The sequence below is a fragment of the Ziziphus jujuba genome, chromosome 7 (genome assembly GCF_031755915.1).
Source record: "Ziziphus jujuba cultivar Dongzao chromosome 7, ASM3175591v1".
Classification (NCBI taxonomy): Eukaryota; Viridiplantae; Streptophyta; class Magnoliopsida; order Rosales; family Rhamnaceae; genus Ziziphus; species Ziziphus jujuba.
The window spans coordinates 16,805,677-16,825,920 of NC_083385.1; the positions used below are offsets into that span (position 1 = coordinate 16,805,677).

A 20,244-nucleotide genomic window follows, 5' to 3' on the forward strand; every position below is an offset into this window, starting at 1 on the left:
GAGAGAGAGAGAGAGAGAGTATTGGCTTATTATATCTCAGTAGAAAGCAAAGAGCTCTTTTCTCATTATTATTATTTTGGGAGCTCCATCCATGGGGTGATCAACAGAAGTATCTAAAACTGTTAAAGGAGCGACAGAAGATTGAGGAAGAGCTGTTCAGAATATTTTATCTTTTTAGTGCAACGGAGGAATCAAACCATTCCTCTCGGGAATCCATAGGTGGAATAGCAGCTTCTCCTGAATTGCCCTTTGGATCATTGCAACTAAGAGGCAATCGAGAACTTTGTAGCCAGAAGCAGACATCTGAACCTCTACCTGTTAGAAGTTCTGTCACAACCTCTGTGAATTCCGTAATGCACGCACTGGAGCGAGAACCAGAGGTTCGAAAGCTAGAAAGGAATCCACAGCTAAAGCCATCAACAGTTGTGCAGGCAATAGCCACTTCACATCATCCCATTACTTCAGTTAATGAGCTCCATCATGTGCAGAAGCACCTCAAGCATCAAGGATATCTGCACCCTCCTGGATCAAATGGAGATGAAGACGCGACTATAGTAATTTCTTCACCTGAAGGTGAGCAAGATGATCCTGAGAAGCAGAAGCTGCAGAGTAAAGGCCAAAAGCGGTTTTTTAGACCAAGGTGTAATCCAGAAGCAACGTCGAGTGTGTCAAGTGATACGAACCTAGGACGACCTGCTCCTAAACCCGTATTATATTAGCCTGGATCTCAATTAAGTTCAAGTTCTAATGGAATGGACCTCAACCCCTAACCAACCTGTGGTTAGAAACCTTAGTATATTGTAGACGCCACAATAGGGGATGAAAAAACTATTGATAAGTCAAGCTAAAACAACCAATTCTCTAATGGTGTTTTAAGTGTTCTCAAAGAACAAAGAGATAATTAATCTCACAAGTATTTTCTCAATCAAATCAAAGTTGTATTCATATTGAAAAATAAGCCTTTAAATAGGCTACAAAGCCACGAAATAAAACCCTAGAACATAAAGAAAACCGGCCACCACACATAAAGAAACCTAGTTGGCCGAAACTATACTTCCTTTCCTAATCTAAGTTTGATTAATTAATTCTTTTATATTAAATTAGGAATTAATTAATTTACAATGGAAAGAATAAAAGAAAAACCTTTCTAAAGTTATTTGTCCAGAAAATAAATAAATAAAAGCCAAAAAGCAATGGTAGTTTCCTAAAACAAAAAGTATAAACAAATTAGGAAACTAAAAATGCTAGTCTTTTGATCAAGTTGACTTTGATCAATCTTTGACCTCTTTGAGCTTCAAATCAGCTTCTAGATGCTTTTTAGGATGCCAAATAAGCTGAATATGAAGTCCCACACGTTGCCCATGCTTGGAAAAATAAGGAAAGGCTAATACAGTAAAATACAGTAAAGCCAGCAAGCAATACAGCAAATTCGGCCAAATTGTTGATGCTGTCCGTACAAGCCCTTTTTGATTGCATTTGAGGCTGCTTTAACTTGATTCCATGACCTCTTAGGCATATGTATTGAACTCATAAAGCATTGGAACCATTTCATGCTTCCCGGACTCCAAAAATATACCAAAACCGTCATCCGGGTCCGTACCGGCTTCCACCACTTGGATGGTTAGAATAGGCTTTGTATCTTCAAGTATGGACACGCTCTATTGAGATTAAGTACCCCCTGTATAAATACGCCCAGGTTTTCCTTAAATCTCTTAATTTGAGCTCTTGTGATTGGCCTAGTCTTCATCCGTGTCGAGTCAGCACCCTAGCGGGTTATCGGTTGAGTGGGCTGGGGCGGAATCACATCATTCCCCTCCTCTTGAAAAGGATTTATCCTCAAATCAAGATCATCACCTGCAGCAAAAGTAGTTAAATCAGCAACATTAAATGCAGCACTCATGTTATACTCACCTGGTAAATTAAGCTTGTAGGCATTCTTGTTATTCGGCTCCAAAACTTGAAAAAGTCCATCCATAGGCGGCATAAGATTTGACTTTCTTTGTTTAGGAAACATTTCCTTTCGTAAGTGCAACCAAACCAATTCTCCTGGGTCAAACACTATTACAACAAAATCTAGAAATACATGCTCATTATGGTAAAAATTACACTTTTAAAAGTTAGCAAACAATATTTCCCAAATTTTCAAATTACCACTAAGTAAAGCTCTCAACAATGCAGATAAAGTTCTATGCAATAAAGACATCTTTAAATAAGTATCTTTAAAATTCATGGTCAGCAATGATTTTTTATTCATAATTACTTTATTAACATCACCAAAGCTAAGATAAAAATTTATATTTTTCCTTTCTTGTCTTCCTTTTCCTTTCTCACTCACGGCCATCTCACCTTCCTCACTCTCGGCTTTTGCACCAAATTTCTCACTCTTGGTTTTATTAAAATTTTTCCACACAACCTGAGTATTAGAAGACTTACCTTGGACAGCAAGCTCACCTTTTCCCTCTTGATTGGATGGTAGTCCACTTGGAATTTCATTTGGGAAGACATCTCCAAATTCCTTCAAAAAAGAAATCATTGAACTTGGCAATTCAAGTTCTTCAATGTTAGTTTGATCATTAAAATAATTTTCTTTATAAATCATGACCAGAAAAGGTTTCTTATACTCAATAACCTTATTAATATCCCCTAAACTCAAATAAAAGTTGCTACTTGACTTTTCTTTTCTTTCTTTTTCTTTTTCTCTCTCGGATTGGTGCAAACCTTCGGATTTCCCTTCCTTCTCCAGGCTCTTGGGTTTGCCACTTTCTTTCCCCTCTATTTCGATTTTTCCTTGATCTTTCCACTCAATATGAGCTTTAGAAACCTTACCTTGATCAGCAACCTCATTCTTACCTTCTTGAAAGGATGGTGAAGTCGTTGGTGCCATACTTGATTTTTCCTTGAGCTTTTCGGCTTCTCTCCTTTGTTGCATTTGTAATTGGTCTTTGTAAACCTCTTTAGGAGATAATGGTTCCAGATTGACCTTCTTCCCTTTGAATCTGAAAACAATACTATTTTCTCGACCAAAATGAGTAGCATCTTTATCAAATTACCATGGCCTACCTAATAGTATATGTCCAGCAATCATGGGTACAATATCACATAAAACTACATCCTCATATCTACCTATAATAAATTTTACTTTGGCTTGTTTGTTTACTTTCATCTCACCACTGTCATTAAGGCATTGTAATCTATAAGGTTCTGGATGTTTAATAGTTGTTAAGCCTAATTTATCAACTACAATGTTACTAATTACATTTGTACAACTTCCACTGTCAATAATCATACTACAAATCTTACCTTGAATTTCACATCGGGTGTGGAAGATGTTCTCTCTTTGAATTTCATCCTCATCTTTGTATGCAGCAAGTACTCTCCTAGAAAGCAAGTTTAATTCAGCATTGGATGGTTGCAAGGTTTTGGGTTCTTCCTCCAAGTCCTCCTCCTCTTGCTTGGCTTCATCCTCACTTTCTTCACTTTCCGATTCTAGCTCGTCATTGCCCTTTAACACCATGATTCTTCTATTCGGACATTGGCTAGCAATGTGTCCTCCTCCCTGGCACTTAAAACACACAACATCATGAGTTCTAGAAGGTTTAGGATATAATTTTACCTCATTCTTTGGTGCTTGGACAGATTTGATTCTAGTCTCCTTCCTTGGCCAGTTTGAACTTTCTTCTTTGACTTTCGGCTTTGGCTTGCTTTCATAGATGGGATTGTTCCTCCAGCCACTTGAATTGGACCTTCCACTGTTGGAAACACCTCCAAACCATGATCTTACACCCCTCCTCTTGAATTGATGCTCTAATTTAATAGCCACATGCAACATCTCCTCCAATTTCACATATTGTTGCAATTCTAGTTGATTGGCTATTTCACGATTCAAACCACCAAGAAACCTTGCCATGGTTGCTTCCCTATCTTCATTCAAGTTCAATCTCATCATAAGCATCTCCATCTCCTTATAATAATCCTCCACAGATCCATGTCCTTGAGATAAAGATTGAAGTGTTTGATGCAGCAACCTTTGATAATGTGATGGTACGAATCGCTTCCGCATGGCTCCTTTCATTTGTCGCCATGTAGTAATCAAGTCATCACCAACTCTCCTTCGGGTGTTTTGCTCATTGGTCCACCATTGGAGTGCATAATGGCCAAACTCCATTGCTGCCAATTTTACCTTCTTAGCCTCTGAATAATTATGGCGGTCAAATATCATCTCCATCTTTTCTTCCCACTCCAAATATGCTTCGGGGTCACTTTTTCCCATAAATGGTGGGATGTTGATCTTGATATTGCTAAGATTGTCATCTGTTTCTTCCCTCCTATATCTTCCACGGCCAGCTCTATCTTGGACAGCAAAAGTTTCGTCCATACCTTCCTCAAAGTCTCCACCGAATGGCTCCTCATTAAATTCCTCTCTCGGTCTCTCGCGACCTCCTCATCCTCGGCCTCATCCTCCATGGAATTCTTGCCTATTTTTTGTATTCGGAATTCCTTGGGAAACTTCTAGCCTTCCCATCCTTTGATTCACATGCTCAACTTGATCATTAACCCGCTGTATTGACTCCAAAACAGCTCTCATGTCCACTTGGTCTCCACTCCTGGTAGCTCGGGCATCGCCATGGAATGCTACGGATTCCTCCTCATTGATCCTCAAAGGTGGATCTTCTCTCCTCATTCTTGATTCTGTCATGTTAGTATAATAATGCAATAGAAATAAAATAGGATCTTACCAATTTCACTCCCTTACGTGTTTCACTCAAATGAAGACTCGACACTCGTGTTTGCACAATTGTTTTGGCTTTTTACCCTCTTTTAAGCTCAAACACTCTTGCATTTTTCCACTCAATGAATTATCTCAAAGTTCTAATTAAAACACCCACAAAACAGCAATTAGATCACTAATATGTTTTAATTAAACTTATCAACAAAACAGTAGCAAAAAGTAGGCAATACCGAAAGAATCCAACAAATCCTAATTTTTTGGCTTTCTAGACAAGAAAACACAAAATAATGGGAAAACGTTGGAATTTTTGAAAACTGCACCAGATGGTAGTAGATTATGAGTTCAAGAATAAAATTCCGGGAAAAGAAATTCAAATACGAACAAGAATCAAATTGAACAAAAATATAGAATAGTTGTTGGTTGTTGTTCTTTGTAATTCAAGTTTTATATCAAATCCTTTAACTGATTTTAATCCAAATAATTTAAACACCCAAAATCCAAATATCCAGCAGCAAAAATAATTTCCCAGCAATTCAAATATTGAATAAATAAACAAAAAACCAGCAGCTCCAACAAATTCCCAGCAAACAAATCAAATTCCAACAAGCTGAAATATTTTTTTTTCTTTCTTTTTTTTTTTTTTTTATCCGGCTTTGCCTCTTCTTTTTGTTTTTTCACTCACAGGACATAAACAACTGCAGTAGCAAGAGTAAGTACCAAAATTGCAATTCCAAATCCAAAACAAACAACAAACCCGTGACCTCCAAATAAACAAAATGTGCAGTTTTTTTTTTCTTTTTTTTTTTTTTTTTTTTGAATATATGAATGCAAATATTTAAGACTAAAACATCAAAGAAAAATCAAAAAAAACCAAAATTATCAAGAACAATGATAAAAGACAACCAACAAATTAGGAAACCAAAATACGATAAAATTAGGAAACCTAATTCAACTAGGAATGAATTTTTTTTTTTTTTTTAAAGATGCAAAATGTGTATGGAATGGATGCAACCTTAACATAATGCTAAAATTACAGAATAACACCAAAAAACAAATAAAACAAATAAAGATAGATCAAACCTGAACAAAACTTAGCTCTGATACCAAATGATACGAACCTAGGACGACCTGCTCCTAAACCCATATTATATTAGTCCGGATCTCAATTAAGTTCAAGTTCTAATGGAATGGATCTCAACCCCTAACCAACCTGTGGTTAGAAACCTTGGTATATTGTAGACGCCACAATAAGGAATGGAAAACCTATTGATAAGTCAAGCTAAAACAACCAATTCTCTAATGGTGTTTTAGGTGTTCTCAAAGAACAAAGAGATAATTAATCTCACAAGTATTTTCTCAATCAAATCAAAGTTGTATTCATATTGAAAAATAATCCTTTAAATAGGCTACAAAGCCACGAAATAAAACCCTAGAACATAAAGAAAACCAGCCACCACACATAAAGAAACCTAGTTGGCCGAAACTATACTTCATTTCCTAATCTAAGTTTGATTAATTAATTCTTTTATATTAAATTAGGAATTAATTAATTTACAATGGAAAGAATAAAAGAAAAATCTTCCTAAAGTTATTTGTCCAGAAAATAAATAAATAAAAGCCAAAAAGCAATGGTAGTTTCCTAAAACAAAAAGTATAAACAAATTAGGAAACTAAAAATGCTAGTCTTTTGATCAAGTTGACTTTGATCAATTTTTGACCTCTTTGAGCTTCAAATCAGCTTCCAGATGCTTTTTAGGATGCCAAATAAGCTGAATATGAAGTCCCACACATTGCCCATGCTTGGAAAAATAAGAAAAGGCTAATACAGTAAAATACAGTAAAGCCAACAAACAATATAGCAAATTCGGCCAAATTGTTGATGTTGTCCGTACAAGTCCTTTTTGATTGCATTTGAGGCTGGTTTAACTTGATTCCATGACCTCTTAGGCATATGTATTGAACCCATAAAGCATTGAAACCATTTCATGCTTCCCGGACTCTAAAAATGTACCAAAACCGTCACCTGGGTCCGCATCGGCTTCCACCACTTGGATGGTCAGAATAGGTTTTGTATCTTCAAGTATGGACAAGCTCTATTGAGATTAATTACCCCCTGTATAAATACTCCCAGGTTTTCCTTAAATCTCTTAATTTGAACTCTTGTGATTGGTCTAGTCTTCATCCGTGTCGAGTCAGCATCCCAGTGGGTTATCGGTTGAGTGGACTGGGGCGGAATCACATCACCAGGACTCTTGGATATTCAGAACCATGACTTAGGAATGAAGCAAGAGCCCAAGAAGGATGGCCGAGGGAGGCCCCGTAAACAAAAGTCTGATGCTGAGAATACAACTGGAGACAAAATGATCTCACAGCCCAATAAGGATGGCCGAGGTAGACCACGGAAACAGAAGTCTGATGCTGAGGCTACACCTGACAAATTGATCTCACAGCCCAAGAAGGATGGCCGAGGTAGGCCACGTAAACGGAAGGTAGGTGATGAGGCTCCACCTGGAGACAAATTGATATCACATAAGAAGTAGCAGGAGCGACGAGGGTGGCCCCGTAAACAAAAGTTGTTAGCTGATACTACAATGGGAGGTATATTGATCCCTCAGAACAAGCAGGATGCCAATACTACAACTGGAGACATATTGATGTCGCAGAACAAGCTGGATTCTGATACTCCAACTGGAGACGTATTCATCCCACAGAAGAAGCAGGATGCTGATACTCCAACTGGAGACATATTGAGCTTGCAGAAGAAGAGGGATGCTGATACAACAACAAGAGACGTATTGATATAGAAGCAGCAGAAGCGAAGAGGTAGGCTCCTTGATGAAAAGTTTTAATGCTGATACTACAACTGGAGACATATTGATGTGCAACCAAAAGTGATAAGGGAACCGCTGATCCTACATCTAACTTTGGTGTTTGATCTAATTTTGCTGTAACCACGGAGATAATGCCATTTTTCGGTGTTTAGGAAGGCATATCCAGCCAACTTTGATTATGACGACTTTTGACAAGATAGAGAAAAAAAAAAAAAAAAAGGACCCTTTTTTGTTAAATAGTGATGATATAAATAATATTTATAAATTTTATGTTCAATGGGTTTTATCTCATAGGACCCATGTATGAATTACCAAAAAAGTCCAAAAGAAATTAAGAATTACTATTTGTTTGTAAGGTATATTTGTCGTTGTCCTACTTACTGTAGTTTTTGGTTTTATTACCCACGAAAGTTCCAGGAAATTACTACTACCTAAAAAATAATTTCTGTACTTTAATTAGGCTTGTACCGCCCCTATGGTTTTGGCTCGTTTATTTTCTTCATAGATATGCAAGTTTTGTTCCAAAATGTACAATCATCCATCTTTAGAGGAGGTAAGGAATCAAGAAACCTTCTCTGACATTGCATTGCATTTATGCGTCAGAAGAAGAGGTTCTGTAATCAAACCCACTTGAAGAGGTTCTGTAATCAAACCCACTTGGTAAAGAAACGTAATTAGCAGAAATTAAGGGAAACAAGCAATGCCCATGAAACCTTAAACCCCAAGAAACAGACCCTTTTCATCTTCCATGGCAGCACTCTTTAGCTAGATTCTATTTTTTACAACTTTAAAACCCCCCTTAAAAAGTTCGTTGAGTCATTTCATCAAGCAGGTGGTAAAGTCAACTGGAGGAAAAGACAAACCACCATTTTTACGAGTTGATCCATTGGTTCACTTTTTTTCTTTTTTTTTGTGATAATTGGGTAATAAAGGAGTAGAATAAGAGAGAAAAAAAAATATGAGACAAAGGAAGGTGGGGTTGGTTATGTTATGTGTTTCGATGCTGCTGATGGGTTGGAGTATGACTATGTCATCAGCTTCTTTCTTCGGTAAGCATCAGAATCGATGTGGAAGAAAATCCATGTTACCCGTTGAAGCATCATCGTCATTGGAACTGAATCGAGTGGGGTCCTCTGTTGTTTTCCCAGTCCATGGAAATGTGTATCCAATTGGGTATGTGTACTTTGCCAATCTGATCGATGTAATTGTTCTTTAATATTTTTTTGTTTTTGCTGATTATAATTCTCAGCATGATTCTATAATTTTGAGGAGAATTCGCTTCTTTGTTGTCTTTCCAATCTGCTTCACCGTGTAAGTGGAAAAATTTTCAGTGTTATTTGACTATGAATGAAATTTGTCTTTTTTTTTTTCTTTTTTTTTTTTATTACTTCTTTTGTAGAAAACACTATCTGTTTGTTGAGACTAGGAGGTAGAAATTTGGTAGCGGTGATGAAGATGATGAAAATGTGTTAATAGTATGTTGTAGAAACCTTTTTCTGGAAAAAGGAAAAGTATGGTTAATGAAGGATTAGTAAATTTTATTTTATTGTTTAATGGTGTTTGGCACTTTATATGTTATTTGCACTTATTGAAAAAAGTCATTATTTGGGCATCTTTCATGGGCATTTCCTTCTTTTCTTCTTAATTCTGCAGTAGAGATTTTGGACATGTGGTCAGATCTTTTCACAAAACGGCTTTTTTTTTTTTCTTTTTTTTTTATTTTGATCCATCCTATATGTCGGGTTAGAATTGATAATGAATTCTACTGAAGCGTGTGTTTCTGTGAACAGGGAATTTTCCATACTTTCTTTTGAGGCAAAAGTGGTTGCTGTCTTGTTAAAGACCACGAACTTATATTTCTGCTTTTAATGTTATATACTAGAAAGTTCTCCCCTTATTCTGCCTTTCTCTATGTAGGATTTCAATGATATATATCCCATGAACTTTATTTTCCCGGTATCATTGATTTGAAATTTCATCCTATGTTTCATTTTTCGGATATGTTGGTTATTTGAAAACCATAGGAATTTCATTGCTCTATAAGTTGTTTTGATAAATATTTCATTGCTTTATATTGTCTGTACATATGAACTATAAATCATAATTCAGAATCTGTAAAGCAAGTCTTCTGAACTCATGTTTTTGTTGTGTAGGTCTTATAATGTTACCCTCAACATAGGTCAACCACCGAAGCCATACTTTGTTGATCCTGATACTGGAAGTGATCTCACATGGCTCCAATGTGATGCTCCCTGTCGCCGTTGTACTGAGGTAAATCGGAATGAGAAGTCCATTGTAGTTTTGACCAAATTGTAAATTTGTAACTTTGTGTTTAACTGGAAATGATAAAAGATGTGTTTCTTGCCCATGAATAACTCAAATTTATCTAAATAGTTTGGAAAAGCCCATAATTCTCCTGACTAATACTAATGATGTGATATATTATTTCCTTGACATGCACTGTTTCCCATGACCAAATTTTCCTTCCGCATGATTTCTTTTAAACTCATCTTCTGATTTCTTTTAAAATCATGCCAGTTTTGCTGCTTTCAAGACTTTCAAACAATCCCAACTATTTTTAAAACTATCTTAGTTAGAAAGATGGATAATTTTTTTTCTCATTTATTTATTTATTTTTTTTTTTGTGGTAATTTTTTTCTCATCTATGTTGGTACATGCAGATTGTTATAGAAAAAGTTAGTACTAAACCAATGTATTATTTGTTTTTCTCTGCAGACACATCATCCACTTTACAGACCCAGTAATGACTTGGTGCCCTGTAATGACCCCCTATGTGAATCCTTACACTCACCCCTTGCTCACGGATGTGATGATCCAGAGCAATGTGACTATGAGATTGACTACGCAGATGGTGGTTCATCCCTAGGGGTACTTGTCAGGGATGCATTTTCCTTCAACTTTACCAGTGGATCCCAGCAGAAACCACGCCTCGCCCTTGGGTTGGTAACTTTATCTTTCCGTTATTATCATGAAATGTTTGTGCTTTTGAATCACTTTTATAAAATCATGTATTTGAAAGAATTGTCCTATTATCCTCTTGCTTAATACTTTGGAGTACAAATTGCTTCGGTCCTCCCATATGGAATGACCCAGTTACATATAATTCAAGAATGTTGTGAAGACCTAGTGATATTATATTTGTTTTTTTCTCACAAGGCTACCTGGTTTTGGTTTGTGTTTCTCTGCATTTTCCTATACTATTCTAAATTAGACATGAAAAATCTCATGTAATTAAAATTGGGAAGTTAAATTTGGATTTTTTGGAGAAGATTTAATAATCATGACACTGATATAGAAGAACATCTTACACAGTGTATCAATTTGCGTTGAACAAAAATGCATGTTAGAGTATATGACAAATATTTCAGCATTGCATCCAATCATTACATTTTACTGAAATATGCTTCCATATTCGCTCTTGGTTGTTTAAGTTTTTCTGGTTCACTTCTATTCAGATGTGGATATGACCAACTTCCTGGTGCATCTGATCACCCCATGGATGGAGTACTAGGCCTTGGAAGGGGAAAGGCCAGCATTGTGTCACAACTCAGTAGTCAGGGTTTGGTGAGGAATGTTGTTGGCCACTGTTTTAGTGGAGGAGGTGGAGGGTTTCTATTCTTCGGAGATGAACTTTACGATTCTTCACGCATTACTTGGACTCCGATGTCACAAGACTACTCGTAAGTAACCCTTCTGAATTAATTCATCTTACATAGGGCATCTTTTTATTTCATATATTGATTTGGCTCTACGTATACCAAATCCGCTTCTTGTGGTTTATGTCAGCAAACATTACTCGCCTGGATTTGCAGAACTCATATTGGGTGGAAAATCTACTGGTTTGAAAAACCTATTTACAGTTTTTGACAGTGGGAGCTCTTTCACTTATCTTCGTTCCCAGGCTTATCAAGCTTTGACATCTTGGGTGAGTGAAAAGCATTCACATAATGGTAGCAGCCCCTTCCTCCACAATATTCCTAAAATTGCAATGTTCCATTAATCCACAAGAAATGCTTGCAAAATTTTCATAATGTTATCAATTTCTTTTTCTTAAGCATCCCTTCTTTTTTTTTTTTTTTTTGGCCCCTTTATCACTGAATTCGAAAACATCCCATTTAGTTCTTGAAGTATAGGTGGTTTCTTATTGGACCCTTATATCCCTGCAGATTAAGAAAGAACTAAATGGAAAGCCTTTCAAAGAAGCATCAGATGACAGGACTCTCCCACTCTGTTGGAAAGGTAGAAAGCCCTTCAAAAGCCTACGCGACGTCAAGAAATACTTCAAGTCCTTAGCATTGATCTTTGGCAATGACGGAAGAGCAAAAACTAAATTTGAGTTGGCCCCTGAAGCTTATCTACTGATATCAGTAAACTCCCTCCTTCCTTTCATTCCTTAATTTACATTCATTTTTGTTTCCATTACAAGTAGCATATTCTGACAGGATACTATCAATGTGTTAATTCTCAGGCCAAGGGAAACGTTTGCTTGGGAATTCTTGATGGCACTGAGGCGGGGCTGCAAGATTTCAATGTCATCGGAGGTAAAAAAATTTCTTTGATTACATTAGGAAAACATGAAACATTTTTCGATCATGCCATATGTCTCCTAAAATGTTACTTGGTTTTTGTTTGTTTCCATAGACATATCGATGCAAGATAAGATGGTGATTTACGACAATGAGAAGCAGGTAATCGGATGGGTTTCTGCAAACTGTGATCAGCAACCAAAGTCTAGTCGTTTCAGCATTCGATGATCCATTAAAAGTTTATCACACCCGCCACTGTTTATGCATCACCGACTTAGTCATATAGAGTTGTATAAAGAATAAAATTCTTAGCATAAAATTGATGTGTTGTATTCTCAACACGCTTGGTGTGTTTAAACATGTATGTCTCTGCTATAAAAACTGCATGGTAATCCATGTATTTGATGCCTACTTAGTTCGAAAATTGTAAAATTTCTACACATACCTGGAATTGAAAACTTATAGTTAGTTGTTTATAATAGAAGAAAATTGACTACTTATTCTAGCTGGTGTGGATTGCAAATTCCTATATACAGAAATTTCCAAAGCTGAAAATAGATGTGAGAATTGAATCCCAAAAGCAATAATATTAAACCCAGTATTTTCCAGTAAATGTAACGAAGATCTCTGTAATTTTCTCAAATTAAGACAAACTAAAGTCAACATTTTCATTTCACACTTTATTCTCAGTTAAAAAAATGGACTGGCAAAATTATGGATTATTCTACATCAGATCTCTAATAGCCAGTCTCATTTTTTTATTATTATTATTTTTTTTTTTTTTTGGGGAAACAATTATTATTATATCATTGTCTCTGAATGTAATAAATAATGCCAAAAAAAGGAAAGAATTGAATGAAGTTTGAAGTAAGTGTAGTTCGAGAAACTCATTGGCGACCACAAAATGTATTATGGAAGACCACGAATTTCAGGCCATGCAATTAGAAGGACCAAAACCACGCCATGCATCTGAATCACGTGACATGGTTAATCCCTAATCATCGTTGAGTAGTCTCACTTGCTCGATGTACGTTGACTGCATTTTTTATTTTTTTATTTTATTTTTTTATTTCTTTTTTAGGGAGCATTGAATCAACTTCCCCAAGTAATTAAGCCCCAATAATTGTGTGGTCAATGCAACATCTACTACTAACTTTTAAACCAACAAAATCATATAAGAAATTATCAAAATTATATATATATATATATATATATATAGAGAGAGAGAGAGAGAGAGAGAGTATTGGCTTATGATATCTCAGTAGAAAGCAAAGAGCTCTTTTCTCATTATTATTATTTTGGGAGCTCTGTTTGGGATCGTAGCCCAAAACAGAGGAACTGACTTAATGTTCTTAATCCCCATATCATCCAGCTAATTATTATAATCACTATCTCCACTAGTACGTACATGACCACACCGAATAAAAAGGAACATAATAAATTGAATATTATTTTGTTTTTTTATTCCACTATAAAATAAATAGAACTAAACAGAGTAGATTGCCTTTGACATTGGACCCACACCATTTTTTTTTTAAATAAAAAAAAAAGATATATATTAAACAAGAGGAGGAGGTACATCTAGTTGGATTAGGAAGGACAAAGCTTTTATTGAAGGGCCCTCCTCAATCCATATTGCAGGTTCGGTACAATTTAAAGCAACAACTTTCGCAAGCCCATGTGAAACACAATTTAGTCCCAGTACCAATCAATATGCCAAACTCACATTTTAATTAACTGCAAATAGCTTGTTCGGGTGTATTAATTGAAAAACTACGTTGTTGGTTTTAAAAACAAAAGCTGTTCAATTGTTGAATAATTTTATTTTATAATTATTTTTTTAAAAGATTATTTTAGCATATAATCAAATAAGGATAATACACTTTCATCCTATTGTTTGTTTAGAAAAAATTTCAAAATTTCATAATATCAGAAGATCAACTATGAAACAGTTTTTTTTTTTTTTTTTTAAATGATAATAAAAGAAACAGTTATTTTGAAAATAAAAGAAAATAGGTAAAGATTTAGACAAGCCACCAGTCCAGCAGTGAAAGCAACCGAAATCCCCTCCCAGGTCTGAACACATAGATTACATGCAGATCAAGGAACGAAATTTTCAACAAAATACAAACATATTTTGGCCGACTTTCGTCATTCCAAATTGCAAATATTTCATTTAATTAACTCTGTGAATAAAAAAATGTTTGACATTCTTCAACAAGAATACAAGAATCTTTTCCTACATATTGACAATATAATATTTCTACTAACTAAAAATGAACCAATTAACCCCTATTCACCATCATGGATCCAATCTTCTGTCCACCGTAGGATCTATAAGTCCTCATCTAAACGTCTAGAATCCAATCAGTCCACGTCAGCAAATCGGAGTAAATCACCAAACAAATATTACATTGTTTCATACGTAACATAAATTTTGGTCACCCACCCCTATGTGCAAAAATGACCGATTAATACTGTCGGTCACTCCACAAATAACGGTTCTAATTACATAAGAATTTCTTTTCCCCTACATTTATCAATCAAAATAATTTGGTACCAAAATTAATGCTTTCCGCTTTTTTTATTTTTTTATTTAAATTAAAAGTGCTTCTGTGAGAAATTGAACATGTCCTGCAAGGGGTACATCTGGTCCACCTGTTGATACTGGGCTTGAAACCCGAAGGGATCATCCACGAACCCGCTATCCATATAATCGAAGTTAAAATTCCCCATAGCGCTGATATTATCAAATTCGGGTGTCCATTTGGGTTGACTTTGGACTTCCTTCTCGCACTTGACCTCGGCGGACACCACGTGCTCCGATGAGCTCGAGTAGTCCGTGTGCAACTTCGGCATCGAATCCGACGTGTCCATGTAGAAATGCTGGTTCGCGGCAAATCCTTCTTCTTGTTGTTGTTGTTGTGGTGGCTGTGGTGGTAATAGTGATGGTTGTTGCGAGGACAGCATTGTAATTTGTGGTTTTGTGTCCTCCAATTCTGGAAATTCATCCTCCTCCACTGTCTGGGAAGCCACGGGGAAACTCTTCTCGACGCTGCCTTTTTTGTTGTATATCCTACACAACACCCAGTCGTCCAGCTGGCAAACCACAAACCAAACAAATTTAAAATCAGACGGGGTTTTTTATTGGTCAAATTTGATCGAAATGTCAACACCTATTGTAATTTATGAAATGACTAATTTGCCCCCCTAAAATTGGAAATTCGAGAAAGAAAGATACCCTGGAGTTGGTGTTCCGTTTGGAAGCGGAGCGATCCACATTGGCGAGGCGGTACTCGTGCATGATCCAATTGGTCTTGATGCCACGTGGCGCTTTTCCGGCGTAGAAGACGAGTGCTTTCTTGATTCCCAGGGTCCTGGGCTTTCCGATGGGCTTGTCCGCTCCGGTTGCTTTCCAGTACCCGGTTCCTGCCGCCCGGTTGGGTCTTGAACCGTTTGGATATTTTCTATCCCTTGGTGAGAAGAAATACCATTCTTTTTCGCCGTAGAGTGCCATCTCTGCACGAATTTTACAACTCACAGAAATTAGATAATTTATTCCAAAATTATGATTGGATTTGTTCTTTTTTTTTTTTTCCATAAAAATTGAAGAAGATAATATCTCAGAAATTTAAGTGGAGGAGAAAAATCGATTAAAAACCTTCTTTTTTTTTTCACCAAAAAAAAAAAAAAACGATTCGTTTTCTAGATTTACAATATCCAGAGGGAGAGAGAAAAAGACAATCGCAGAAAAACTTTGATTCGTAGATGAATTGTGTAAAGAGATATGATTAAAGATCTAAAAAAATACAAAAAAGGAAAAAAAGATGTAAAAAAAAAAAAAAAGGAGGAAAATGGAAAAAGTACCAGGGAGCTGCCATGGATCATATTTGTAAAGATCGATTTCCTTGATAATAGGAACAGCAAGAGGGAGAGCCGCACACTTCCTGCACAAGTAATGGTTCACAAGCTCGTCGTCCGTCGGGTGGAATCTGAACCCCGGCGGCAACACCAAATCTCCACTCGTCATTCACAAGTAATTTCTCTCCTTTTTCTTTTTTTTTTTTTCCTTCTTCCTCTGAAACTTTCTTTCTCTTTCTCTTCCCTTTTCTCTTTCTTCTGCTCTTTCTCTTTCTTCTTCTTTTTTTTCCCTTTTTTTTTTTTTCTTTCTCTCTCTGCGGTTAATGGAGTTCCAGGTTCTCCGTTTTGCGACTTGAATCGTCTGAACAAATAAGAGCGTGAGCTAAATATATAGAAAGAGAGGAGAGGGAGGAGAGAGAAAATAGCTGCGTAAGTTTATTTACGCACGTGGGGGAGCAAGTTCCGGGGGCGGGTCGTATCTAATACGTGGAGGAGAGAGAGAGAGAGAGAGAGAGAGATAGAGGGAGAAAAAGCCAGAGACTGGGATGTGTTTTACTCTGCTGACCGCAGCCAGCTACAGAGAGGTACGGTGTGGCGAAAACTAAACGACGTCGTTTTAATAGTCGGCACGTGTGACTGTGCGTCTCTATCTGCTTCGTTTTGTCATTGCTTCCGTCACACGGAAATCCCCTTATAATAAAAGTCCGACCCTAATCGTATCGTTGACTGTCAAGGGCTTTAAACTTTTACCTGGGTCTCTGTCTGACTTCCATCCTCTACTCTCGAATTTGAATAAGCTTTTTGTCACAACCAATCAGGATTTGTATTTTATTCCAATGAGGATCGTTTGGTCTTTTCGTATTAAAAGCGAACTGCTTAATTGTACTAAAGACAAATTATGAGTGGTAACTTAGAATTACATTTTAGTATTGCGTTGTACATGATTCCGTCATTGTGAACGGTGGATTTGAATTACACGTCATCTTCTCAAGTTGTCCATGTAAGCACATTGACGTCATCTCTCGAGCTACATTGTCGGGTATAATGATCCACCTAACCATCCTCTATTTCTTCTTCTTCTTTTTTTCTTTTTTTTTTTTTCTTTTTTTTTATTTTTGGTTTATTTAATTCTTACAAGTAAATTGGGAGGCCTAGTTTTGCATTGTCTATGTGGGCATCACATGGAAACTTGATACCTGTACATGTTAGTGGGCCACGTGTGCTCCATCATCGTATGAATTCACAAAGTTTAGTCCTTATCTATGTTCCCTCTTTGTCTTCCCCTTTTTTTTTTTTAATACCGATATATATAAAAAAATATAATTAATAATTTTAAATGGTTTTACTGAATTTGAATATAACTAAAATAATATAAAAATTAATGGAAAAACTATTGTTTTTTCATTGGTAGGTGGTCTAACAAACAGGGTACTAACAATGAGTATAGTATATGACTATGCAAAGGGAGGCCACTAAATTTCATCCTGTTTTTTTCCGTCTACAACCAAATAAAATATTACAAGTTGTGTTAGTGAGACTTGATAGCTTTTTTCCCATCTTAAAATTCCTATTTACAATAAATTAAAGATTAGTATTGTATTGACTAAGGAATTTAAAGGGTTTTTACATGTTAGGGACCACAATTTGTCAAGGATGGTCCCTTTTTAAAGCATCCCTTCCCATGAAGGATGAGATTCTCTACTAATCAGGGTGAGGACAAGGCCGAGGTAAATTTTTTATTTCTAGATCAGGACTGGAATTGGGATAGATAATATAATCCTCCTCGCAAATCCCACCCGATATGCATATAAATATATATATATATATAGCAAAAAAGTATTATTATTTTAAATTTGTTGTATATATTTTTTTAAAATTTATATTTGTTTTTTTTTTGTATTTTTTTTTATTCTTCTTTGAATATGATTTTAATATATTATTTTTTAGAAAAATTAAATTAAATTAGAAAATGAGTCAAATTAAGTTGAATAGTAGTATTTTCAAATTCTTCTGGTATAATTTTAAAAGCGTTCAAACTCAATTAAGCTCATATAATTTTGAAATAATTTATTCATGTCTGATTCAATTCTATTCATTACAATATCAAAATTTAAAAATTTGAATGGTTATTTTTTTAAAATAAAAAATTTAACATTAATAATTAATTAATTCAATTTATTCTATTAATTTATCATAAAAATAATTTATTTTTAAAAAGTTTATAATTTTAAAATATAACAAATATTGTTTATATATATATATATATATATTATAAGTAATGTTTAAATTCATGATATAACATTTAAATAAAAAACATATAAATAATGAACTATTCACGTAATTTATTTATTGTTTAATAGTAACTCGAGATCAGCTTAAGTTAAAATTGAGTTTCCAGTTCCGCCGTCTCGTTATCATCCTTAATACATGTCAACAAATTACTCTTGGCTGGTGCCATATAAAAAATATATATATTTTTTCAAAATATCTCAAATTACGTGCTTCATATGACATAACTTTATATTTTTTTCCTCCTTTTTTAAATATATATATATATATATATATAAAAGAGTTGATGAGTTTCATACGTTAAAGTAATTTTATTTTAAGCAAGATTCATTTTTGCACAAAGGAAAGTTAAACTATTTTTTTATGATACAAATTAAAACATATTGCAGGGGTGAACTCTGCTCCAATATGGATTGATTTATATAGTTATAACATAACCCTTAGATTTTAATTTTTTTTTTAAACATTAGTAATATTTCAATAGAAATTATAGTTCATATGATTCAGTTAGTATGTTATTTATATTCATACCTAACAAATCATAAATTTGAGACATAAAGAATACAAGAAATTGTTATATAAGTTATTAAAAAAACAATTATTTATTGATTTTATTTAAACATTTTGAAATTAAAAATTTATGAGAAAAATGAAGCATAAAATTCTACAAGTATCTATCATTCAAGCAACATTGTACAGAAAATAATGGGATACAGCTTTATCAAACTATATAATATTGTTTTTTCTCAAAAAAAAAAAACTAAAAACAAAATAATAAATTGTATAAACTCATTATATTAAATTAGGAAAATTAGAAAGTAGCATAATAATTAAAGTCATTTGACCAAGGAAAGAAAGTGACAAAAAAAAAATAAATAAATAAAATTCAACGAGCATGGGAAGAAACTTGGGCACCAAGCAGTTCAACATATGGTCACCAGTCTGGTGTGACATGGAGCATGACATCGAGAATGGTAATGGATATGAAAGCCCCGAAGCTGCTTGGATCCTTCTGGGATTTCCTTCTACTACATTCATCTCCACTTCTGCATTCTTGAATCTTCTTCGTTCCCACTTGGACTTTGGATGTGCTTGGGACCCACATCTCTCTTTTTCTTTTTTTTCTTTTTTTAATAATAGTAATACCCAACCTTTTTTTGGCTAATTGGTATGTCTGCTTGGTAGTAAAAATCATTGACTAAGACTTATAATTCCCCTCTAAATGGCACCTATGCCGCCTTTGTTTGATTGTTTGTCTTTTTTTTTTTTTCTTTTTATATAATTACTTGTATTTTAGTACAAATATTTAGTGTTCAATTTAAATTTAAGGTTTAAGCTTCAACTCAAAATTTTTTTTATTTTTTTATTTTGGAAGTGGGTAGATTGGAATTCAAAGGAACTGCAGCATTTATATTTCAAATATTTTTTTTTTTATTTTGATTAATAATGTCACAACCCGCAGACAAAATATATATATATATATATAATAATAATTTTATAATTGATTACAATAAAGTAGAAGAAATTTCCACTTTTTGTTTAATAACAAGTGGACGGTAATTAGATTTTTCTTTTTTCTTTTTTTTTCCCTTTGGATGTTTGAAAGTGGCCGGTAATTAGATTTTTTTCATAAACCAAGTGTTTATGAAAACTATAAAAGTCGCAGTCATGAGAGAAAGTGGGGGTTTAGTTTTATAATTAAATAATTCACCGTCGTTCTGGGGTTAGTGTGGGGTGGAGATAATCTTGATTAATTATTAGTAAATAAACAAAAAAACTAAGGCTCAGATAATGAATGTTGCTAAAAAACGTCACTCTCAGTGTACTGCAACTACAAGTAGAAGATAAAACAAAACCAAAAAACAAAAGAAAAAAGAAGAAAAGGCATGCAAAAGATGAACGTCCAAGTGAAATGAACATATTCACCTTTAACCGCCTTCTGGGAAGTTTCTGAAATTCTCTCGTTTAGCTGCCAAGCTTGACCATT

The 20,244-nt window shown here is 34.8% G+C and overlaps 2 protein-coding genes across 2 annotated transcripts; one reads left to right on the plus strand and one right to left on the minus strand.

Moving 5' to 3' along the window:
* Window positions 1-8,026: 8,026 nt before the first annotated feature.
* LOC107425371 (aspartic proteinase Asp1) lies at window positions 8,027-12,612 on the plus strand. Its single transcript, XM_016035372.4, has 8 exons — window positions 8,027-8,733; window positions 9,714-9,831; window positions 10,297-10,520; window positions 11,037-11,261; window positions 11,368-11,506; window positions 11,748-11,948; window positions 12,050-12,122; window positions 12,223-12,612. The coding sequence occupies exons 1-8, from the start codon at window positions 8,519-8,521 to the stop codon at window positions 12,333-12,335; spliced, it is 1,308 nt and encodes a 435-aa protein (XP_015890858.3). The 5' UTR covers window positions 8,027-8,518; the 3' UTR covers window positions 12,336-12,612.
* Window positions 12,613-14,242: 1,630 nt separating this feature from the next.
* LOC107409894 (NAC domain-containing protein 2) lies at window positions 14,243-16,339 on the minus strand. The gene is made up of 3 exons (XM_048479687.2): window positions 15,975-16,339; window positions 15,349-15,626; window positions 14,243-15,206 (listed from the first exon to the last, which is right to left on the minus strand). Exons 1-3 carry the CDS (start codon window positions 16,135-16,137, stop codon window positions 14,709-14,711), a joined length of 939 nt encoding a protein of 312 aa, XP_048335644.2. The 5' UTR covers window positions 16,138-16,339; the 3' UTR covers window positions 14,243-14,708.
* Between the last annotated feature and the right edge of the window lie 3,905 nt (window positions 16,340-20,244).

Excerpts from the sequence above, each read along its gene's own strand:
- LOC107409894 (XM_048479687.2), bottom strand. The coding sequence starts at position 16,137 with ATGACGAGTGGAGATTTGGTGTTGCCGCCGGGGTTCAGATTCCACCCG. Across the intron at positions 15,627-15,974 it reads TGATCCATGGCAGCTCCCTG|AGATGGCACTCTACGGCGAA; the intron begins GTACTTTTTCCA and ends AAATTCGTGCAG. Across the intron at positions 15,207-15,348 it reads AACGGAACACCAACTCCAGG|CTGGACGACTGGGTGTTGTG; the intron begins GTATCTTTCTTT and ends GTGGTTTGCCAG.
- LOC107425371 (XM_016035372.4), top strand. The coding sequence starts at position 8,519 with ATGAGACAAAGGAAGGTGGGGTTGGTTATGTTATGTGTTTCGATGCTG. Across the intron at positions 9,832-10,296 it reads CCTGTCGCCGTTGTACTGAG|ACACATCATCCACTTTACAG; the intron begins GTAAATCGGAAT and ends TTTTCTCTGCAG. Across the intron at positions 12,123-12,222 it reads AGATTTCAATGTCATCGGAG|ACATATCGATGCAAGATAAG; the intron begins GTAAAAAAATTT and ends TTGTTTCCATAG.